This window comes from Engraulis encrasicolus, chromosome 14, assembly GCF_034702125.1.
Source record: "Engraulis encrasicolus isolate BLACKSEA-1 chromosome 14, IST_EnEncr_1.0, whole genome shotgun sequence".
Taxonomy (NCBI): Eukaryota; Metazoa; Chordata; class Actinopteri; order Clupeiformes; family Engraulidae; genus Engraulis; species Engraulis encrasicolus.
Window position 1 is genome coordinate 22631560 of NC_085870.1, and position 19657 is coordinate 22651216.

Consider the following 19657-nt stretch of genomic DNA (forward strand, 5'->3'; position numbering starts at 1 on the left):
ATGGATCGTTCCTTCCATGCACTTTTCATTCATTCATTAGGCCTGCGGCAGGCGAGTTGATTATCATCGTATGCACAATGATTGGCACGCGGTGGACTTCGAAGTTCACGTGGTTGGGCGACTGAAAAAGCGGAAATTTGCTAAAATTCAACGGTAAGTGGTGTGAAACCAAATTAATCTTCTCGTGGAGTGGGTAAACGATATCACGTTGTTATGTAAAACAAAGTTCAAAACTTCTTTAGTGATTCAAGTTATTTTGAGTATTGAAACCCGACGTTTGCTAGTCAGCTAACCAGTTGGTGAACTAGCAAGAGTTGAGTCACTATTAATAACTTCTATTCCCCTAGAGTTGCCATTGCAGTTGTATTACAATGACGTATTATGGTTTTAATTTGTAACTTCTGACCCATCAAAAAGCACATGGACGTCAACTGAAGTGTTATCGTTGAATGCACTTGGGGCTCTATGCTACGTTACGGAGTAGCTCCAGATTCTAGCCAGCAGCCATTGCAGGCAGATCAGTCAATAACTCAATGGACAGGCTGTCAGTGTGGCTGGCAATTGACCTTTAATCACTATCGTTCATACCAAAAGATTCCTATATTCGCCACTTGGAAGACCACACCACTGTGCCCTCCCTTGGCCTTAATCAATTTATTTCATTATTGGCTATTTTTTTTAACAACACACTTTTATCATGATCTACACAATGTTACTAACCTAACGTGCTGTGTAGCCTACTCAATGCCACGACCACACATTTAGGCAGTTTGATACATGTTTTCTGATACACTGAAATATTATGACCAAGGGGTCAAAGGAACATTACCAAGCAATGGATCAAATCAACAAAATTTGTATTGTGTGCTTCATTGCAGAAATTAATTTCCATCAGGATAAACGTTTTACAATGGACAGTAGGCCTAGGCTATCTTCAATGTTGTGTGCCTCAAAAAATACATGCATTGATAATATAATATAATACAATATAATATAATACTGTAAATAATAGTACTGTTTGTTATTTGAGGTGTGTTGCAGACCAAGTGTAGGGTTATTTGATGTCTTGATGGCAGGTGATTTCACTAATAAACTGGGGCCTAATACTACAAAGCTGGCTAGTTAAGGTTATTAGGTGATTAGTTAAGGTTAAGTTTAGAGGTAAATCATCTAATACAAAAGCTTTTCTTAAGAAAATGAGGACTCCAGGCTCTCCTATTAGATGATATACCTCTTAACTAGTATAGGCCCCAGACAGGGGCGTTAAGTATACCCCTGCAGCCCCCGCGAGGTAGGGGTCCCATACGAGGCGGGGGACCCACATTGGCCCTTGACTTGAAGAAGCGTGGCCCCTCCACATGATATTAGGCCCTCTTTTTTTGTTCAGGGGCCCATTCTTGGTAGCTTGCAGGGGGGCCTGAAGTACTTGCGTTACGCCAGTGGCCCCAGATCTACCTGATTAATAATATTTATTTATCAGCCTGTTGCTCTTCTTCCCATTAGAGCATAATGAGCCTCAACGACAACAACAACAACAAGAAAGGCAAACTGCTGAAGTTTGGTTGGCTGCGCACAGTTGGCGGTCCCTCGCCACGAAAGATGAAGAAGAGTAACTCTGGAACACCCAGACCCACAGAGTGGGGTGACGAGGGCAGCCCTGACGGTGCCAGGAGTCTAGGTTTTCTATCCTCCCCCCTTTTTTTCTTTCTTTTTTTTTTACTCGATTTTCATTTTTAAGCCTTAAGCCTAATTGTTATTTAATTTGCTGTGTTCTTATTCTTTAACTGTTGTGAAGCACATTGAATGGATGATCTTGTTTTAACAATCTCAGATCTTAAAATAATCTAATAGATGTAAATAATCTATTAGATTATTTACCTCTTAACCTAACCTAGTTTACCCTTCTGATCTCGTCTCTCCTCGCCCAGGTGGAGTGGCCAGCATCAGGGTGACTAGCCCTGCAGCGGATCCCCTCGGAGCACAGACCCACAGCCAGCGTGACGGGGGAACCGCTCTTCCCCCACCACCACCACCACCACCCAACACCACTCCAAAATCGCTGCGGGGCTTCAGGAGGAAGAGTCGTAAATTATTGGATTTGTTTAAGAAGGATAAAGAAGACAACAACCCTGAGGCAAGCTCATGTGATGCATGCATTGGCCTCTCTTCTCACTCACACACACACAACGCAGCCATGCCTAAAGCGTATCACTGTTAAAGCATAGAAATAGATGTGATTAGATTTTTTTTTTTTTTAAAGAGTAAATAAGTACACACACAACGCACAAACACATACACACACACACACACACACACACACACACACACACACACACACACACACAAACTAAACTAAACATCATGTCAAGAGTCTGCCCTGGGGCTAGGCCAGCTCAAGCATTAGTCTAGTAGATACTCTCGAAAGAGGAAGGTCTTTACTTGTTTCTTGAAGGCTGCTAGAGATGTGTCTTGCTGCCTCTGGGAGACCGTTCCACCAACAACGGAGAACAATCTTGACTGGGAGTACCTAGAGCGACTGGATGGCAGAGCCAGACGGCTTGTGCTGGATGAGTGCAGTCCTCTTCCAGTAACACAAAGGCCCATTTATACCCTACGGTAATTACGGAAACGGACGCTTTCACCCGGTTCCGGGGGTCGTTTCATCCGTCAGTTTGTCCGTTTGTCCGTTGGTCGAGTGCTTAGCAATCCGGTGACTACGGATGAAACGGAGCAATACCAGAGGAATCCGTGGGTGGCAGTATAGTGAAAAAGACACCAATTTTCAAAACTCAACGAAGAAGAGAAGTATTTCACATCTAAAAATGATACAAATAGTAAATTAAATAACCTGTGAGTTTGTGAAAGGGTATATTTCCACTACCATGCTAGCCAAGCTAAAAACATGCCTCATTTGTTTACATTTGGGCTCCGAGGACGTTCGTTTTCCCAACAACAAGCCTAAATGGCCAGCACGAAGCCTCCTTGATTTGTTTAAACTTCATTACACAAATCTTAAAGTTGTTTCAGTGTGTTATCTCCGTGAATCCTAGGTTTATTTGGGCTAAATAATTTGTGAAACGAACACAAATCTGCCACAGCAACTGTCCATTCATAGCCAACCGACTCTGCCCTCTAGAGGATTTATTACGTAACATCAATTTTACGGACGGAGGTATGAATGCAACTCCGGGAGCAATGGTTGGCCCGGAAAGACGAATTTCGTCCGGTTCTGTAGGGTATAAATGGGCCTTAAGGCGTTAGTAGGTCCTTCAGATAAGATGGGGCCGTTCCTGAGATGGTTTTGTAGGCAAGGGTCAATGCCTTGTGCTTGATCCGGGCAGCAATCGGTAGCCAGTGCAACTCAATAAATAGAAGAGTAACATGGGTCCTTTTGGGTTGATTGAATATCAACCGTGCTGAAGTTTTAGTGCACTAGCAGGTAGACCTGTCGAGTGAGTTTCAGTAGTCAACGCGGGACAGGACCTGACCTGGCCAAAGAGGTTTTGGTCCCTATCAATTTCACAGCCTTTTTATTAGGCTAGAAGCGCTTAAGTTGTCTGATGCAGTACATCTACTTGACAGTGGATTGTCTATGTGTGACTGTAATGATGGCTAGCAGATGTGTATGAGATAAGTCTTAATGGTGGGGGGCGCTTTGGCGCAGTGTGCTAAGCCCCCCACATTTTGGCTTACATTGCCCACGGGGACCCGGGTTCGAGTCCGGCTGGGGTCATTTCCCAACCCTGCCCCATCTCTGTCTTCTAGTCATTTCCTGTCTACTCTCACTCTGTCCTATAGTAATAAAGGACAAAAAGCCCCAAAAAATACTGAAAAAAAGAGAAGTCTTAATGGCAAAGATGCCCAGGCCTTGTTTTGTTGCCTGTATCATAATGTGACCAAAGGCATACACCACTTCAAGCTTTCTCATTTTTCCAACTCTATGAACATAATAGCACTCAGCACCCATACTCTCGCCCTTTCAATTCTTCCTTATCTCAGTAGATATGAACGCACTGTAAGCAACTGACATGGGAATTGCTTATACATTTGATTGTGTGTGTGTGTGTGTGTGTGTGTGTGTGTGTGTGTGTGTGTGTGTGTGTGTGTGTGTGTGTGTGTGTGTGTGTGTGAACTGCCTATGGCTAAATGTATGTAAGAGGCTATGTTATTTGTTTAATATAAATGCAATAATGTATGTTATGTCTTGTGTATTCTGTATTTATGTATGCTACTAGACACCTCAATTTCCTCCTGGATTAATACATGTTACTCTACTCTACCCTCCTCTTTTTGTTTTTGCGCTACTGTAGATGGGACCAAGTATGGCTGGCTCCTCGGTACCCACTGGAAGGTCAAAGGACTGCAACAACATGCGTAGTCCCCGAGGTGGGGGACATAAGAGGAAGGCCTCTGGACTTCCAAAACCCTCAGCTACACCTGTGACCAGTCTGGAGCCGCACCCTACTGCAGTGGCCACTGGGGGGCAGCATTCAGCAGCGGGGATATCAGGGTCGCGCCCCGCCAGAGCCGAGGAGGGCCAGAGTAACCGCGGCCCTGTCCCTCTGTTATTTATTGAGGACGACGACTGGGGCGAACCGGAGGGATGCAAAAAGGTGAGGTTATGACTTTGTACAGATGATGGGCAGTCATGGGTGAGCGGTTAGGGCGTCAGACTTGCATCCCAGAGGTTGCCGGTTCGACTCCCGACCCGCCAGGATGGTGGGGGGAGTAATCAACCAGTGCTCTCCCCCATCCTCCTCCATGACTGAGGTACCCTGAGCATGGTACCGTCCCACCGCACTGCTCCCCATGGGGCACCACTGAGGGCTGCCCCCTTGCACGGGTGAGGCATAACTGCAATTTTGTTGTGTTCACTTGTGTGTTCACTTGTGTGCTGTGGAGTGCTGTGTCACAATGACAATGGGAGTCGGAGTTTCCCAATGGGCTTTCTTTCTTTCACAATGATGATGTCAGAGATTTTGATTTGATTTATCTCTGATGTTTCAAGGGGAAATAAACCAGCCTTATCATTGACATTCAAATCTCTTCGAGACTTGGTCTGACCAAGACCATAACAATTAACATTTCCCAAAAGGCATGGTTGACCCGCCTCCCGTGGCTTGCTTATGGTTGTTTGCTTACTGACAAAGTGGGAGGAGTTCCAGTATTTTCGGGAATTCAGAAAGTACTTGCATTGCTCTTTACCTGACTAGTTGCAAGGCTGAAAGTGTTGCGTCACTAGGAGGGCACAGCCTGGCTAGAAATAAACAGCCTCCAAGTCAAAACAAGACGATATAAACAAAAAATCTACCCAACACAAACAGGAAGGAGTGGGAAGAAGCAGTGCTTCTAATTTGGTTATTAGATCTTATAGTACTGGTGGTCGTTTTGTAGACTTCAGTTGTACCATATATTAAAATGTCCTTCTAAACTACCTCCGCGGTCTGGATAATGGAAAGTGTTTGAATGTTACTGTGTTCAACAGTTTATGTACTGTTCAAATCATATCATCACAATCTTTGAAATATTTTGGGAGGGGTTTTCAACATTATTTAGACAGAACAGTGAAGAGTGAGACAGGAAATGAGTGAGAGAAAGAGAGACGGTGGAGGATTGGGAAATGACCCGGGTTGGGAATCGAACCTGGGTCGCCTGCGTAGCAGTCCAGTGCCCAGCCGACTAAGCTACGGCTGGGCCATCATCACAATGTTTTATTTGAATGTGTATCGACATTTTTAATGCCTTCGGCCCCCTAATCCTGTGTTAATATTTTACGGAATTACATGAACTCCCTCTGATTTCCCATATTCCTTCAGACTGAGGTTCGTGGCGGTGACAACTCCCCCGAGTGGTCAGATGCGGAGGACCAGGTCGAGATCCGCGTTCTCTCACAGGAGGATGACCACACTGAAACAGAGAAAAGCAAGGCAGAGGCACCAACAGTGGCAAGCACAGTGAAACAGTCAACCACCACTACGGCCGATGTGTCCGTCTCTGAATTTCTCAACTTTTGTCCACCACCAAACTACTTATCGTACGCTCCTACCACCGCTTCACCTCAGCAGACTTGGTTTGGCCGCATAGGAAGTCTTCCAACGCCATCAACCCAGCAGCCACAGCGTGGAAACAATACATCACACAGCAACAACAACAACAACCAGTCATGGACAGGATATCGTCAGACCTCTTCAACACCATCACCCACCTGTCAGTCGTGGATGGACGACGGTAGAAGCTCTTGGAAACCGTGGACAGGAAACGACGAGTTGACGAGTCCTTCAACACCTTCACTTGGACAATCGAGGTTAGGGAGTAGTAGCGATGGGACCCGTCTGGGGAACGGCTCCTCCTCCTCCTCTGCGCCCGCCTTGACCCCTTCTCTGATGCCCTGGTGGACTTTCTGGGAACAGTACCCCAACATGTGCTCCCCTTTTTCCCCAGACCCGTTTGCATTACGTTCGACAACCCCTTCCCCAAACTCAACGCGACTCTATCACTCCACCTTCTCAGACTTCAATAACAGCAGCCGGGCGTCATCATCTGCGCCAACGGTGTCCTCCACGTGCTCTGCAGACCTCCTTGCTGCTGCCACTGCGCCAGTGAGGACGTCGTCATCAGGGGTCTCGGAGTCCCTGGGCTTCATCGACAGCCACTGCCACCTGGACATGCTTTACGGGAAGCTGGGCTTCCACGGAACTTTCCAGAGCTTCCGTAGCCGCTATGCCGGCAGCTTCCCGACGGACTTCCGCGGCTGCGTGGCCAACTTCTGCAACCCACGCCTGACGGAGGTGGAGGGGCTGTGGGAGGGGCTGCTGGCGGACGAGATGGTGTGGGGGGCGTTCGGGTGCCACCCGCACTTCTCCAAGAGCTACAACTACAGGTAGGGGTGGGCGATTTGACTATATTCAATCGTGAATCATGAAATCGAGTACGATATTAGGGCTGTGCAATATTTATATCGCGATATCAATATTCATCATATATCGTGATATCAATATCAAAATTCATATATCGTGATACTTTGTCATTTGTCATTTGCAACGCTACAGTGCAGTATGGCAGCCAATGGTACATCAGAACTAGCTCTATGTCTAGAAAAATAGACGCCTCTCAAGTCTCGCACTCTCCTCAAGTCTACATTCACGCAGACTTACTAGACATTATGTTACTAGAAAGCACTAGAAACTAGAAAGCCATTATGCGTGCTACTCTACTACGATAATAGTGGCGGGGGTTGGGAATTTCGTATATATCGCTTAAAATATCGTGATGTCAATATTTGCAGAAAATATCGTGATATTGATTTTTTTCAATATTCAGCAGCCCTATACGAGATTGTCTTGAATCTGCCAAAGTGGAAAAATCGTATAGATCGTCTTAAAGTCAGGATCAGTATCAGGGTGATGTTGTCTTCACTTTTATTCTTTACATTATTGTATACCAGTTTTGCACTTTATGAGAGTGTCATCAGTGTGTTTGTATTTTATTAATTGCAAATTATAAATTGCAAGTATATAAAATACCCATTTTTGCTTTATAAAATACAGATTTTTGTTGTTTTAATTTTTGCGATGGAAGATCGTGAATAAAAAAAATTGTGATATGACATATTTGCCATATCGCCCACCCCTAACTATAGGCACGAGCAGATCATCATGCGCGGCCTGCGCCACCCCAAGGCCGTCGCTTTTGGAGAGATCGGCCTCGACTACTCCCACAAGAACAACACGCAGTCCAGCAAACAGAAAGAGGTATGGGGCCACAACAGAATGTGATTACCGGTACATTACATTAGATGGAGTTTATTCAAGGAAAAAAATCTATTGTCCCAGCAGCCCATACAACAAGCACGTACAGGGCTGAAGCTGAAATACCTGTCATTTTATTGTGGGAAGGTTCATGGCTTACGTCAACCAGCCTGTTGGCCAATTTTCTTTAATTGCACGTTGCACCAGTAAGGTGAAGTGTGAAGGTTCAATAAGCAGGGTAAGAGCACAGTTTTGCTCAAAAATGTTCAACACAACATTATGGGTGACACATCAGAGCTCAAAAAGGAGACTGGTGCATCTGTGACCGAGACAGCAAGTCTTTGTGATGCATCAAGAGCCACGGTATCTAAGGTGATGTCTGCATACCACCAAGAAGGATGAACCACAACCAACAGGATTAATTTTGGATGCAAGAGGAAGCTTGTTACAAAGCCATTTGACATTGCATGAACCACACAGGAGTACAAAACGTACATTTAAGCAAACCTGATGGAAGCGTTTAGAATAATGTATTGAATGCATTTTGCAATTTCCTCACTTTCCTCATTTGTCACTGACCCTTACGTCAAAAGGAAATATATGCAAAACATCATATAGAGCAATGGTTCTCACTCTTTTTTGAATAAACGTCCCCTGGACCTCATCATTGGCCTACCAACGCCCCCCTTGGCATTTGAGTAAACTGGACAAATGGCCCCCAATGGCAACAAAGTACCACTATCATCTGTCAGCTGCATCCTTCTCAACTCCCCCATAGGGCTCCCCAACGCCCCCTGGGAGCTGTAGAGCCCCTGTTGAGAAACACAAATATTGAGTGTGTACGTTTATATTAGTGGTAGACCGTTATCGGCGTTAACGTGCTGCGATAATGTTAGACTCTTATCGCACGTTAATCTATTCTCAAAACATGGGTTTGGACTTTGGGTATGCACGTCACCATAGTATTTGATTGACAGACGCTTTCAGACTGCGCTCCAGTCGCTTCTCCTCTCCACCTGTTGCTTCAGCAGACCTACTAAATATGAACAGTGTTTGCACGTTGAAAACATTAATCTCTCTGCCGTGGTTGGTGTTGTTTGTGTGCTTTTTCATAAGTGGTAGACTAGAGAGACGTTATTAGTTGAGGTGAAGCAAAGAGAGACATTATTGTGTGTGAGTAGCCTAACAGCCTGACATTGCCTACATTTCCTCACACATTGCATGGAAAACAACTTCCAGAAATCTTGCCTGTGCACTAATGGCAAATTATTCTGTGTGATATGTCAGACTGAAACTGTCAATATCTACTGTCGCTGAATGCTTGTCTTGCAATTGTGTTGCGCATTTGCGACTCAGATGTCAGACGGTAATAAACCTCGCAGTTGTCGGACTTGATTTTTTTTTTTTTTGCAAACTGAATTTATTTTGAGTTGTAACTAACTCCTCTGGCATTATAACTCTGAGAACAACTGTCAGGTTTGGGCCAAATCGCTGTGGGCCACTGCTGTAGATTCTAGCCTGGCTCTGCTGTGAGCAGACAGACCGTCCCTCTTTTAAGGGAGAGACGCCGCTCTTTTTAACAGTCAGTGGCAGATTCTCTCTCTCTCTCTCTCTCTGCCCATTAGAAATGCTGAATTGTTGAGGTCATTTTGTTTAAATAGCCTAAATGTTTGATAGATCTGTATTTGCCTCTACAACTTATAGCGCTGTTCATTTTGAAATTTCAGTATGTGACTGTGAATGCTTCCTAACATATTCAACACACTTTATAAATATTGCAGTGATTTTTTCAACACCAAGTATCAACATGACAATTTGGTTGAAGATGAGATGCATTTTGGAAAAAAGAGATGAGCTCTGGTCTAATCTGTCTTAAAGGGACACTGTGTGAGATTTTTAGTTGTCTATTTCCAGAATTAATGCTGCCCATTCACTAATGTTACCTTTTTCATGAATACTTACCACCATCATCAAATTATAAGTATTCATTATGACTGGAAAAATTGCACTTTTCATACATGAAAAGGGGGATCTTCTCCACGGTTCGCCATTTTGAATTTCCAAAAATAGCCATTTTTAGCTGCAAAAATGACTCTACTTGGACCATACTAGGGAATATTTGTTTATTACTTATTAAACTTTCATGTAAAGATCAAATTTGGCAATAGGCAGCCCAGTTTCAATGAGCAGCATAATTGCAGTACCTTTTTTTGACCATTTCCTCCACAGTGTCCCTTTAAGAAACCCCCAATTTTTTTGTCATTATTTCGCTAGCGTGCCTACTCTGAATGAACCATTTTGATATAGATTAATCTAAATTAATCTAGATTAATTTCATAATTACAGTAAGATTAATCTAGATTTAAAAAAATAATCTATGCCCACCCCTAGTTTTTATAGATATTTTTTGGTGTTTTTAGACTTCATTATGGACAGGACAGCATGAGAGAGACAGGAAGCGAATGGGGAGAGAGATGGGGAGGGGTCGGCAAAGGACCCGGGCGGGGAATCAAACCCGGGTCAGCCGCATGGCAGGCGAGTGCCCTACCAGATGGCCACAGCAGGGCCAGAGTGTGTACGTTTTTTAATGTGTGTGTGTGTGTGTGTGTCCATATTGCTGTAGGTGTTTGAGAGGCAGCTCCAGTTGGCCGTCTCCATGGGGAAGCCCCTGGTGATCCACTGCCGGGACGCAGACGACCACCTGCTGGAGATCATGAAAAAGAACGTCCCCAAAGACTACAAAATACACAGGTGAGGAGTACCAAAGTACTTATACCTCACTTGGCCACCATCTTGGTGAAATAAATAAAACTGCTGGGGAAAATGCCTAAATCCATTCCCTGACGTGTGTGTGCGTGTGCGTGTGCGCTTGTGTGCATTTACTCCTCAGGCACTGCTTCACAAATAAATTCTCAGTGATTGAGCCATTTCTGTCAGAGTTTCCAAACCTGTGTGTGGGCTTCACGGGACTGGTGACGTATTCCAGGGTGTCGGAGGTCCGTGACGCGGTGAGGAGAATCCCTCTGGATCGCATTCTCATGGAGACAGACGCTCCCTACTTCTTGCCAAGATATGTGAGTTCGTGCCAGTGTTTGTTGATTTTCATGCCACTTGAAAAGAAGATCGAAAAATTTCTCACCATCTATGCATGAAAGTTTTTAGATGTGTCTGTCCACGCATCTCGATATGAGGCTTTGCATGTCTGTTGGTCCGTGGTGCGTTTTGCAATTGTAATTCCCTCCAGTGTCCACAAGGTGGCAGAGGTGAGTTTTGGTGTGGAGCTAACTGGTATTAATGGACGCATCTGTTGTCTGCCTGTCGGACTTGTTAGATACACAAATCAGGGTGTATCAGTTACGCAATACAGTTGGGAGTGCAGCTTTCCTCTGAACAATTGTTGTATGTTTGTTGTCTTTCTCAGGTTAGCAAAAGCGTGTGTGGATTCGCCCACCCGGGAATGGGTAAGCACATCTTAGAAGAGATCAGCATGCTGAAAGGTGAATCTCTCGCCACCGTTTCGAAAACGGTCCGTGAGAATACCACTAGAATCTATGGCTTGGACCTTTGATGGCCGCAGACCGCTGTCTGCACCGGGATCAACTGTTGTTACAAACAAAAAGACAGTGGTTCATCATTAAAATTGACTTCAGAAGGAAAATGAACCATTTCTAAATGTTATGGTCAATCTGTTGTCACTGCTGTGATTTTATTTTTTTATTTTATTAAACAGGAGAAATTGATATGCTTTGTTGTTGTTTTTTATTATTGTAATTATTATTATTTTTTTATCTCCTAGTTTCGGCCACTAGTGGACCACTGGTGTGATTGACAGATCATTTTATTCTAGTGTTAGCGCAAAATGCTGACGGTGCTTGATATCCTAATAGCTAAATTGGAATACATTTGTATTATAATGATTGTATACTATAATGTGTAAATTAAAGATCAATATCTGTGTTTCCACTATGTTTTTTTTTTAACTCTGAAAAGGACATACTAGCAGCAGGATACAATGATTATCGTTGAAGATTCCATGAAGGGACCTAGACTACCATGTTTGGTTCTACCAGGGACTCAAAACTTCGCAACAAATCGTTAGAATCGTGTTGTTTGGTAAAATATATTAAGGGTTTACAGCAAGGGTTGGGAAACCTTTGTCATTCGAAGGGCCACTTCAGATTCCTCCAAGGGCTGTAAAAGTCCTCCGAGGGCCGTACTGTACTATGAACACAAACCAGGATTTTCCCCTTCACCTCAGGCCTTCTTTAGGCCCCCTGAAATACAACTTAATTGTATTGCAAATGCAACTTATAAGATTCCTTTACAAAACATGTCATATTTCATGTGATGCTGCATAACATTAACATTATATTGGGGGCTGGATAAGACGGCTTGAACTTCAAGAACTGTGAAAGGCCCTTGATATACAGGTTCCCCTCGCCTGGTTTACATTATGGATGTCTTGCTTTGCAAGCAGAGTCTGTCATGATTTTAGCTAATTAGTGTACCGGTAATCATTATCATTGCCTTCTCATTCTTCTCATCTCTATCTGGGCTTCTGTCAATCTAATTTACAGCTTTTAATGTGTGTATGGCAATTTTGTGCAGAAGAGATACTTTATCGATCCCAAAGGAAATGATGGTGTCCACCGGCATACATGTTGTACTAATATATACCTCTACATATGTACAGTGCCCAGCAATAAGGAGTACGCCGCTTTTGAAAAATAGTATTTTGAACATTATTTCATTAATCACACATTTTCAAAATGTGTATAGAGTGTTAAATACAACATCAGTTGGAGCTTACAACAGAAAATTAAGGTTAAGAGTAAAACTTCTACTACTTTTTTTCATTTTTGTGAAATTCTTCAATTGTGAAGTATGATGGTGCAAAATGAGTACACCCCAGAGCGATGCCCAATTTGTGTCTTCAAAACTCCCTATGGATGTTAGAATGAGTGCAGATACACTGTACGGTCTCATACTGAATCACTGGATCACTCTCACCACTTCAGAAAATCATCAGTGCCCATAGGTTTGTGTTTAGGATTTGGAAAAGAACATCATACTCAAGGGCATTGAGGCAACCTTTTTTGACTCATGTACCCCCTAAGCCTCTTCGTTATGCCATGAATACCCCCTAGTTTTACATCACCTTTTCTATTCCAGTGTGACTATGCTCCATGCCTTTGTTAAAATTACATTTTTCCAAGTACCCCCTGCAGTGTGCTTGTGTACCCCTAGTGGTACACGTACCCTTGGTTGGGAAACACTGGATTACAGTGATGGTGACATTTTTGGTATCCATACAGTATTGATACATCTATGTATTCATGATTACATGATAAACACAGCTCTGACACAGCAGCAGCAACCCCACATAAGGGCATTATCCCTACCATGTTTCACTGTTGGCACTGTATTTTTCTTGGTTTTAATCTTTGCAACACCCTAATTTTGATGTAGCCCTCATTTTTTGACAGAATGGGCTTTAAGAGAGGCTTTTTTATGTGGACAACTCAATGATGAGGCCTACAGTAAGTAAGACATCCTTGTGACAACTACATATCGGCATTACTCTCAGTGCGGCATATTGATGTTTTTAACCACTTTAGATGCAGTATTTGGAGTGATAAGTAGAGCTTTGATGTTCTTCTCATAGAATTGACCTTTCTGGGATAAAACGTGATTTTCTTTCTCAGGTCTTTTGTCCATTTTCCTCCATGTGGTGTTGTCATTGCTTACAGCAGGAAATGTGGAGGGATTTGCTTCAAGTAGGGATGTTTCCAAGTGAGTAGTTAAATGTCTACTAGGGCTATTCAATTGGAGGCCCGAGGGCCACATGTGGCCCAGATGCAGTCCACATACGGCCCAGGCGTGGCCCCCAACTGTAGCAGTATACATTTCAGTTTTGATACCGCAGTACAACACTTGATTTTCTTGTGAATCTCCTGCTTGTCTTGTATATTCACATTAAATGTGGTTAAGTTTTAGGTTAGAGGAACCTGTTTAAAAATTGTTTGTAGAGTACTGACTTGAAGTGTCGTTTCTGTGTTTGTGCGACCCGACTTAAACATTTTTGGTTTCGAAATGTGGCCCAGATGAAATTCTAATTGAATAGCCATGTACTATAGTGTAGCGCAGTTGCAGTGTGGTACTCTTTTTTAGCCCTCATTTTGATGGGAAAGAGCAGAGAAGACAAGAATTGTTTGGGAGAGATATGGGAGTGAAGTGAAATGACCAGAAAAGTATTTCTTTTGGGAAAGTTAGAACAGCATAACATTGAAATCTGCTCTCAGGTGTCAACACACAGTAGCTGCAGTTGAAAGGGAAAGACAAGATACAGGCACAGGTGATGATTGTATGCATGTGTTATTTTTTTATTGATGATTTATTTTCTGATATGCTGTTGCCGGGAGCCTCTTGTAACGTGTTTCTTCAAGCAAAGTGTAACATCAATCTGGAGGGGAAAAGAGTTTAATGGATTGAGTTTGGCTTTCCTAGCCCCTGGGCCTACACGTCCTGTGACACAGATAGTCAGGTTAGCACGCACACACACACACACACACACACACACACACACACACACACACACACACACACACACACACACACACACACACACACACACACACATAGGAAATGTACTGTACATAGGAATCATTCACCATATAACCATACAAGTGAATACTATTATATATATTACTTGCCAATTTATTCAGTTCAGTTCACCTGCCCCCCATCCAATCACAATAGCACAACTTCATCAGGGGAATCATTTTTGGGTGAGGCTGAGAGTGAGGTCTTCACATACGATACAATGCGATTAGACTTTGTCAGTTTTCACTGAAATTCATTTTGCGTCCCTGAGCAATACTTATTTAAGACAGGACATACACATAACATCACATCACAAGACTATTGCACAACTGACAACAACAAAACGACACAGGTTTATATACAGACATACATGCATACATACACTACCGGTCAAAAGTTTGGGGTCACCACATTTTCCTCCCACAATGCTTCTTTCTGACAGTTAAGCTTATTCCTTTTCAATTTCAGTTCTGGTATAAAATCAGTGTATAGAGTAATTGTTCCTTGAAAATAATGCATGCAATAAATAAGCAATTTGATATTGGAAAAAGTAACTGTTGAATGGATTTACTTGTATAGACAAACCAAAATGTATCACTAACTTTTGACTAATCAAAGTGTACCTTTACTAAGGTAGTGTCTAGTCTGGTGTACTAATCAAAGTGTAGACTCCTTTGGCATTAATAATAGCCAGTTGCGGTTCTACAGATTCATTCCTTGGATGAGATGAGGTCCAGAATTGCCCATGAGCCCCATGCATGCAAAAGTTGATGTCTGCTCCTGTCAATTCATACAATGCCGGATGATATACACATAATTTGAAAGAGGAGAATCTACACTTTCCAACGATGTATGGCACTGGCTTGCACACTAAAACATTGTTGAGGCAATGGATCGTACATTCATAAGTAGGTTCATTCTTATGGCTAGAAAATCATGCAGCTACTTTGACTTGAATTTGTGGACGAGGTGGCAACTCAACATACACCTACCATTGGAAAGGGCAGACACTGAGCTTTCCAATAGTTCCATGCATTCTCTGATAGACCAAAGAAATGATGGTAGAAAAATGGACTAGAACACGTATTTCTATGTAATAAATGAGTGAAAATTTATGGTGGTTAGATTTCACTCTTCTGTCCAGTTTAACCAATTTTATGGGTAATCAAACCTTTTTGCACATGTGGCTGTTCAGTACTTTCCATTATTCCATTTCAAGCTATTCAAAAGATGTTTGCGACTTGAATTGCAAACAAATAACTGGAAAAATGAAGGTGACCCCAAACTTTTGAACGGTAGTGTACATTATTATATACAACCCACATAACTTGAAGATGATGAGGCTATGCTACTGACCTGCCGTGTCAGGGGACTCATTATTGGGTTTGAGGTCTTCACATGCTACTGACCTGCTGTGTCCCCCAGGATGGTGTCGAGGATCCTCTGCAGGCCTGGGCCATGCTCTTCGTACTCGGCAGCAGTCATGGTCACGCCCAGCCGAAATGGAGGACTCAGCTATTAATGCCATGACGTGGTATTTGCAAAGTGGAAGTCGAAGAACAGATAGACAGGTTAGGCTAGAGGTACACATACACAAACTCAAAATGTAAATGAGAGTCATTCACCATACAGGTGAATACTGTTACTAATTAATGGAATTATACTAACGATTAACCTGTTATCATGTGTGGTATTTGCAAAGTGGAAGTTGAAGAAATAAAGGTAGAGCGTGTAGTATTGTGGATCAGAGTAGGCATTGCAACGATGCTGCTCTTTGCAACTATACTGTCCACTCCCAAATTTGATCTTTTCATGAATATTTAGCCTATTAAGAAATAAACGTGGTCTGACCATAGTAAACTACAGTATGTTTTGCTGATAAAGATATCCATTAATGGAAAATCAAAATGGCGAGCGCAGAGAAGATTCATCTTTTTATGTGAAAGGTGAAAAGTGTTATTTTCCCGGCTAGTCATGGTGAATACTTGTGCATGTGTACGTGCGTGCGTGTGTGCACTTACCAGGGAGTGGACATCCTCCTGTGGGTTGCCTTGCGCAATCACATCTCTGCGTCCCATGCGAGCTGGCGGCTTGCCTTTCCCCTGTATGTGGAATTATAGCAACACATTACTTTCCGCCATACTCATGTGTAGGGGAGAGTGGAGTAAGACGTGTCCGTTTTTTTTTTCTTACAGTGTATTTAAACAGCGACCAAGATAGTGATTCTTCCAAAGCCATTATGAACATACAGTATATTGAAGAAATATAGGTTTCTGGAAAAACAAGATTTTTGCCCCATGTGCAGGATAAGTTGTGCCATTAGATATGATTTGTTGGACGCTGTGGCGCAGTGCACTATGCACCCCACATATGGGCTTGCATATGCCCATGGGGACGCAGGTTTGAGTTTGGCCCCGGCCATGTGCTAACCCTGGCCCTGGCACCCCATCTCTCTCTCCCACTCTATTCCTCTCATTCTCTCAACTGTCCAATCATCAGTAAAGACACAACAAAAGCCCCAAAAGAGAGAGAGTTTGTTGAGGTAAATTGTGCCATTGATTTAAGTAAAACTTTTACATTTCTTAAATTAAAGAAAATCTAAAGTGTTGAGTTAAACAGTTAGCCATAATGAACGTAATACATATACTAGAAATGGTTCCAATGCTACCCTCTCAGTTGGCATGGTTTTGTATTTCATGTTCTTTCTTTTCAGTCCACAGTGGCTTTTGACACTGCTATTTGTCCATGTTGGATGGGAAGCCTGATATGACCTTTTTCCATTTCTTCTGTCTGGTTCTCTAGAAAAAGGTAGTGGAACTACTTGCCCCTTGACACAACTTGCCCAATTCTCCCCTGCACTGAGACATCCATGTGTTTCAACATCATTTCTTCCTCATTTCAACATCAACTTTCCGTCCTTCACATTACATGCACTTGGACACTTGGACTTTACAGTGTATCATTGTGAAGTAGGTGTTTATTTTAAAAAAAAAAAAAACCTTTCAAAGTGCAAAAGCATTTACATGCGCATGTGCATCTTGCCATTTCAACCAGAATGCATTGAAATGGCTAAGTCATGAAAAGTCATGAAAACCAGGAAAGGCCTGTACATGGTTGGATTGAACAACCACTGAGCCAAAATCAAGTCTGGCTGCTGTAGCTCTTTGACTTGTCACTGAGCTCTGATGAATGAACTTAGCATGCAGGAAGCACGGGGTGCCATTTACAGTAATATATAGGGTATCAGATACAAAAAGCCATAACTTACCTGAGGTTTCTTTGCAGGACTGAGAAAACTGGAGCCTGCTCTGACTGTCTCCAGCAAAAGGGCCGCTGAGCAGAGCAGCACGATCATCTGACTAGCACGGCCACCCAGCAGCAACATGATGAATGGAGGTCCGTGGAACTGTAAAATGGGATGCGAATTCAGGCAAGGTGTAGCCTGGGAAGGTAAATCCCACGCTGCTTTGGGTTTGCACAATCGTTCTGAAACACAGCATGGATGTAAATTCTATCCCTCAGTGAGGGTACCAGATCTTAGGCTCCAATCAAAGCAGCAGTCTGCGCAGTGTGCATGCACTTCGCCATTTCAGTGTATTCTGGCTAGAATCAATTTTTTAAAACCAGAATGCATCGTAATTTCGCATTTATGCGCCGTCACGAACACAGCCTATGCCTCATCCAGCTGGCAGGTACCTAACCTCACAGAAGGTCAAAGGTCAAAAGGGAGGAAAAGGGAGGAAACTTTTTACCAGAATGCATCAAACTGGCAAAGTGTGCATGCCCACTGCCTAGCAAAAGCAGGACTGCTTCATCACGATCGTGCACGTTAAAGCATTTCATCATTAAACATTTTGGTGCAAGATAGTTGGTGTGAGTGACTATATAAAAGATGTGGTAACATCAAAACATTAGTCAACAAACATCTCCTGCGTCTTCCTTTAGACCAATGTAAATCTATCTCTCTGAGACACCAACTACAACGGAGGTCTAAGTGTTGCCTCATACACAACATATTATGGACAGTAAGAAGAGCACAGTTTAAAAGGAAAAGCTAAGGATTGACAAAGAATAAATGATAGGAAAGCAGGAAAAGCAGTGGTGTAGTCTACGTAGAACGCAGGTATACACAGTATACCCACCTCAAAATATCTGTGATTTCAATATACTCACCTAAAATTGATGGTTCTATTATTTAGAGTAGCACAAATACAGTATCTATATACAGTATACACACCTCAGAAAATGCTTAAATATACAGTATACCCATCACAAAAAATGGTAGACTACTCCACTGAGGAAGAGGTCTATAATGGCATACTCACCACACAGATGATGAATGTTCTGTGTCTGTTTTAGAAGAAGGTGACTGGATGTTTTTATAGCTCATCGTCTGCGTTTTGTAAAATGGCGGCGATAATGTAACTAGAAACAGCACATGTACAAAATATGTTTGGTAGACTGCTTAGTGCAATGCCTGTAGGAAACAGATTGTGCAAATAGGTGTGGAATGGCTGATGATCATATTTGGCTGTGAGCCTGTGACATTTTTGTTGAGCTGTTTGTTTAGGCAGAATGTGTGCATGTCTGCCATGTGATGTAGCAATGTCATCAGTAGCTTTGCAACAGTGGCAGATATGTAAAAGCCACACTCTAGTAACAGGAGAATGTGAAATTCCATCAAGCCATTACAGCTTTGTCAACTAGCACATGTGCTACACACACACACACACACACACACACACACACACACACACACACACACACACACACAGTGTTTTCTTTTATTTTTTCTTCGTTGTATTTTTTTCCCTTGAGTATAGGCTACTATGTAAATTCAAATGGAGCACACACACACACACACACACACACACACACACACACACACACACACACACACACACACACACACACACACACAGTGTGTGTGTGTGTGTGTGTGTGTGTGTGTGTGTGTGTGTGTGTGTGTGTGTGTGTGTGTGTGTGTGTGTGTGTGTGTGTGTGTGTGCTCCATTTGAATTTACATAGTAGCCTATACTCAAGGGAAAAAAATACAACGAAGAAAAAATAAAAGAAAACACAATATAATAATAATAATAATAATAATAATAATAATAATAATAATAATAATAATAATAAAGACGATAAAGTCCTTCATTGGTAGGCCTACTGTTCCTATGCCTTTGCAGATTGATTCCCTTCATGGAAACCAAATAAAAATGCTAATTAAACGACAAGCTCTTCTAGAGAGGTTGAGACTTCACGCACAATGATGGATAGAGCTCTAGGCTTTTAGTGTGAAATAT

At 42.7% G+C, this 19657-nt stretch overlaps 2 protein-coding genes across 5 annotated transcripts; one reads left to right on the top strand and one right to left on the bottom strand.

Moving 5' to 3' along the window:
• Positions 1–44: 44 nt before the first annotated feature.
• On the top strand, positions 45–11488 carry tatdn2 (TatD DNase domain containing 2). Of its 2 annotated transcripts, none has more exons than XM_063215216.1 (9): positions 45–153; positions 1504–1678; positions 1929–2134; positions 4311–4613; positions 5817–6880; positions 7640–7751; positions 10372–10499; positions 10639–10822; positions 11170–11488. In XM_063215216.1, the coding sequence occupies exons 2-9, from the start codon at positions 1510–1512 to the stop codon at positions 11314–11316; spliced, it is 2313 nt and encodes a 770-aa protein (XP_063071286.1). In that variant the 5' UTR covers positions 45–153; positions 1504–1509; the 3' UTR covers positions 11317–11488. The 2 variants fall into 2 exon arrangements, with proteins under 2 accessions (XP_063071286.1, XP_063071287.1); XM_063215217.1 differs by having other exon boundaries at positions 1504–1663.
• A 2616-nt stretch (positions 11489–14104) lies between these two features.
• Positions 14105–18796, bottom strand: ghrl (ghrelin/obestatin prepropeptide). Of its 3 annotated transcripts, XM_063216414.1 has the most exons (5): positions 18677–18796; positions 17620–17757; positions 16373–16453; positions 15708–15866; positions 14105–14211 (listed from the first exon to the last, which is right to left on the bottom strand). In XM_063216414.1, the coding sequence occupies exons 2-4, from the start codon at positions 17734–17736 to the stop codon at positions 15753–15755; spliced, it is 312 nt and encodes a 103-aa protein (XP_063072484.1). In that variant the 5' UTR covers positions 17737–17757; positions 18677–18796; the 3' UTR covers positions 14105–14211; positions 15708–15752. The 3 variants fall into 3 exon arrangements, with proteins under 3 accessions (XP_063072484.1, XP_063072483.1, XP_063072485.1); XM_063216413.1 differs by lacking the exon at positions 18677–18796 and having other exon boundaries at positions 17620–18073; XM_063216415.1 differs by lacking the exon at positions 18677–18796 and having other exon boundaries at positions 15761–15866; positions 17620–18070.
• Between the last annotated feature and the right edge of the window lie 861 nt (positions 18797–19657).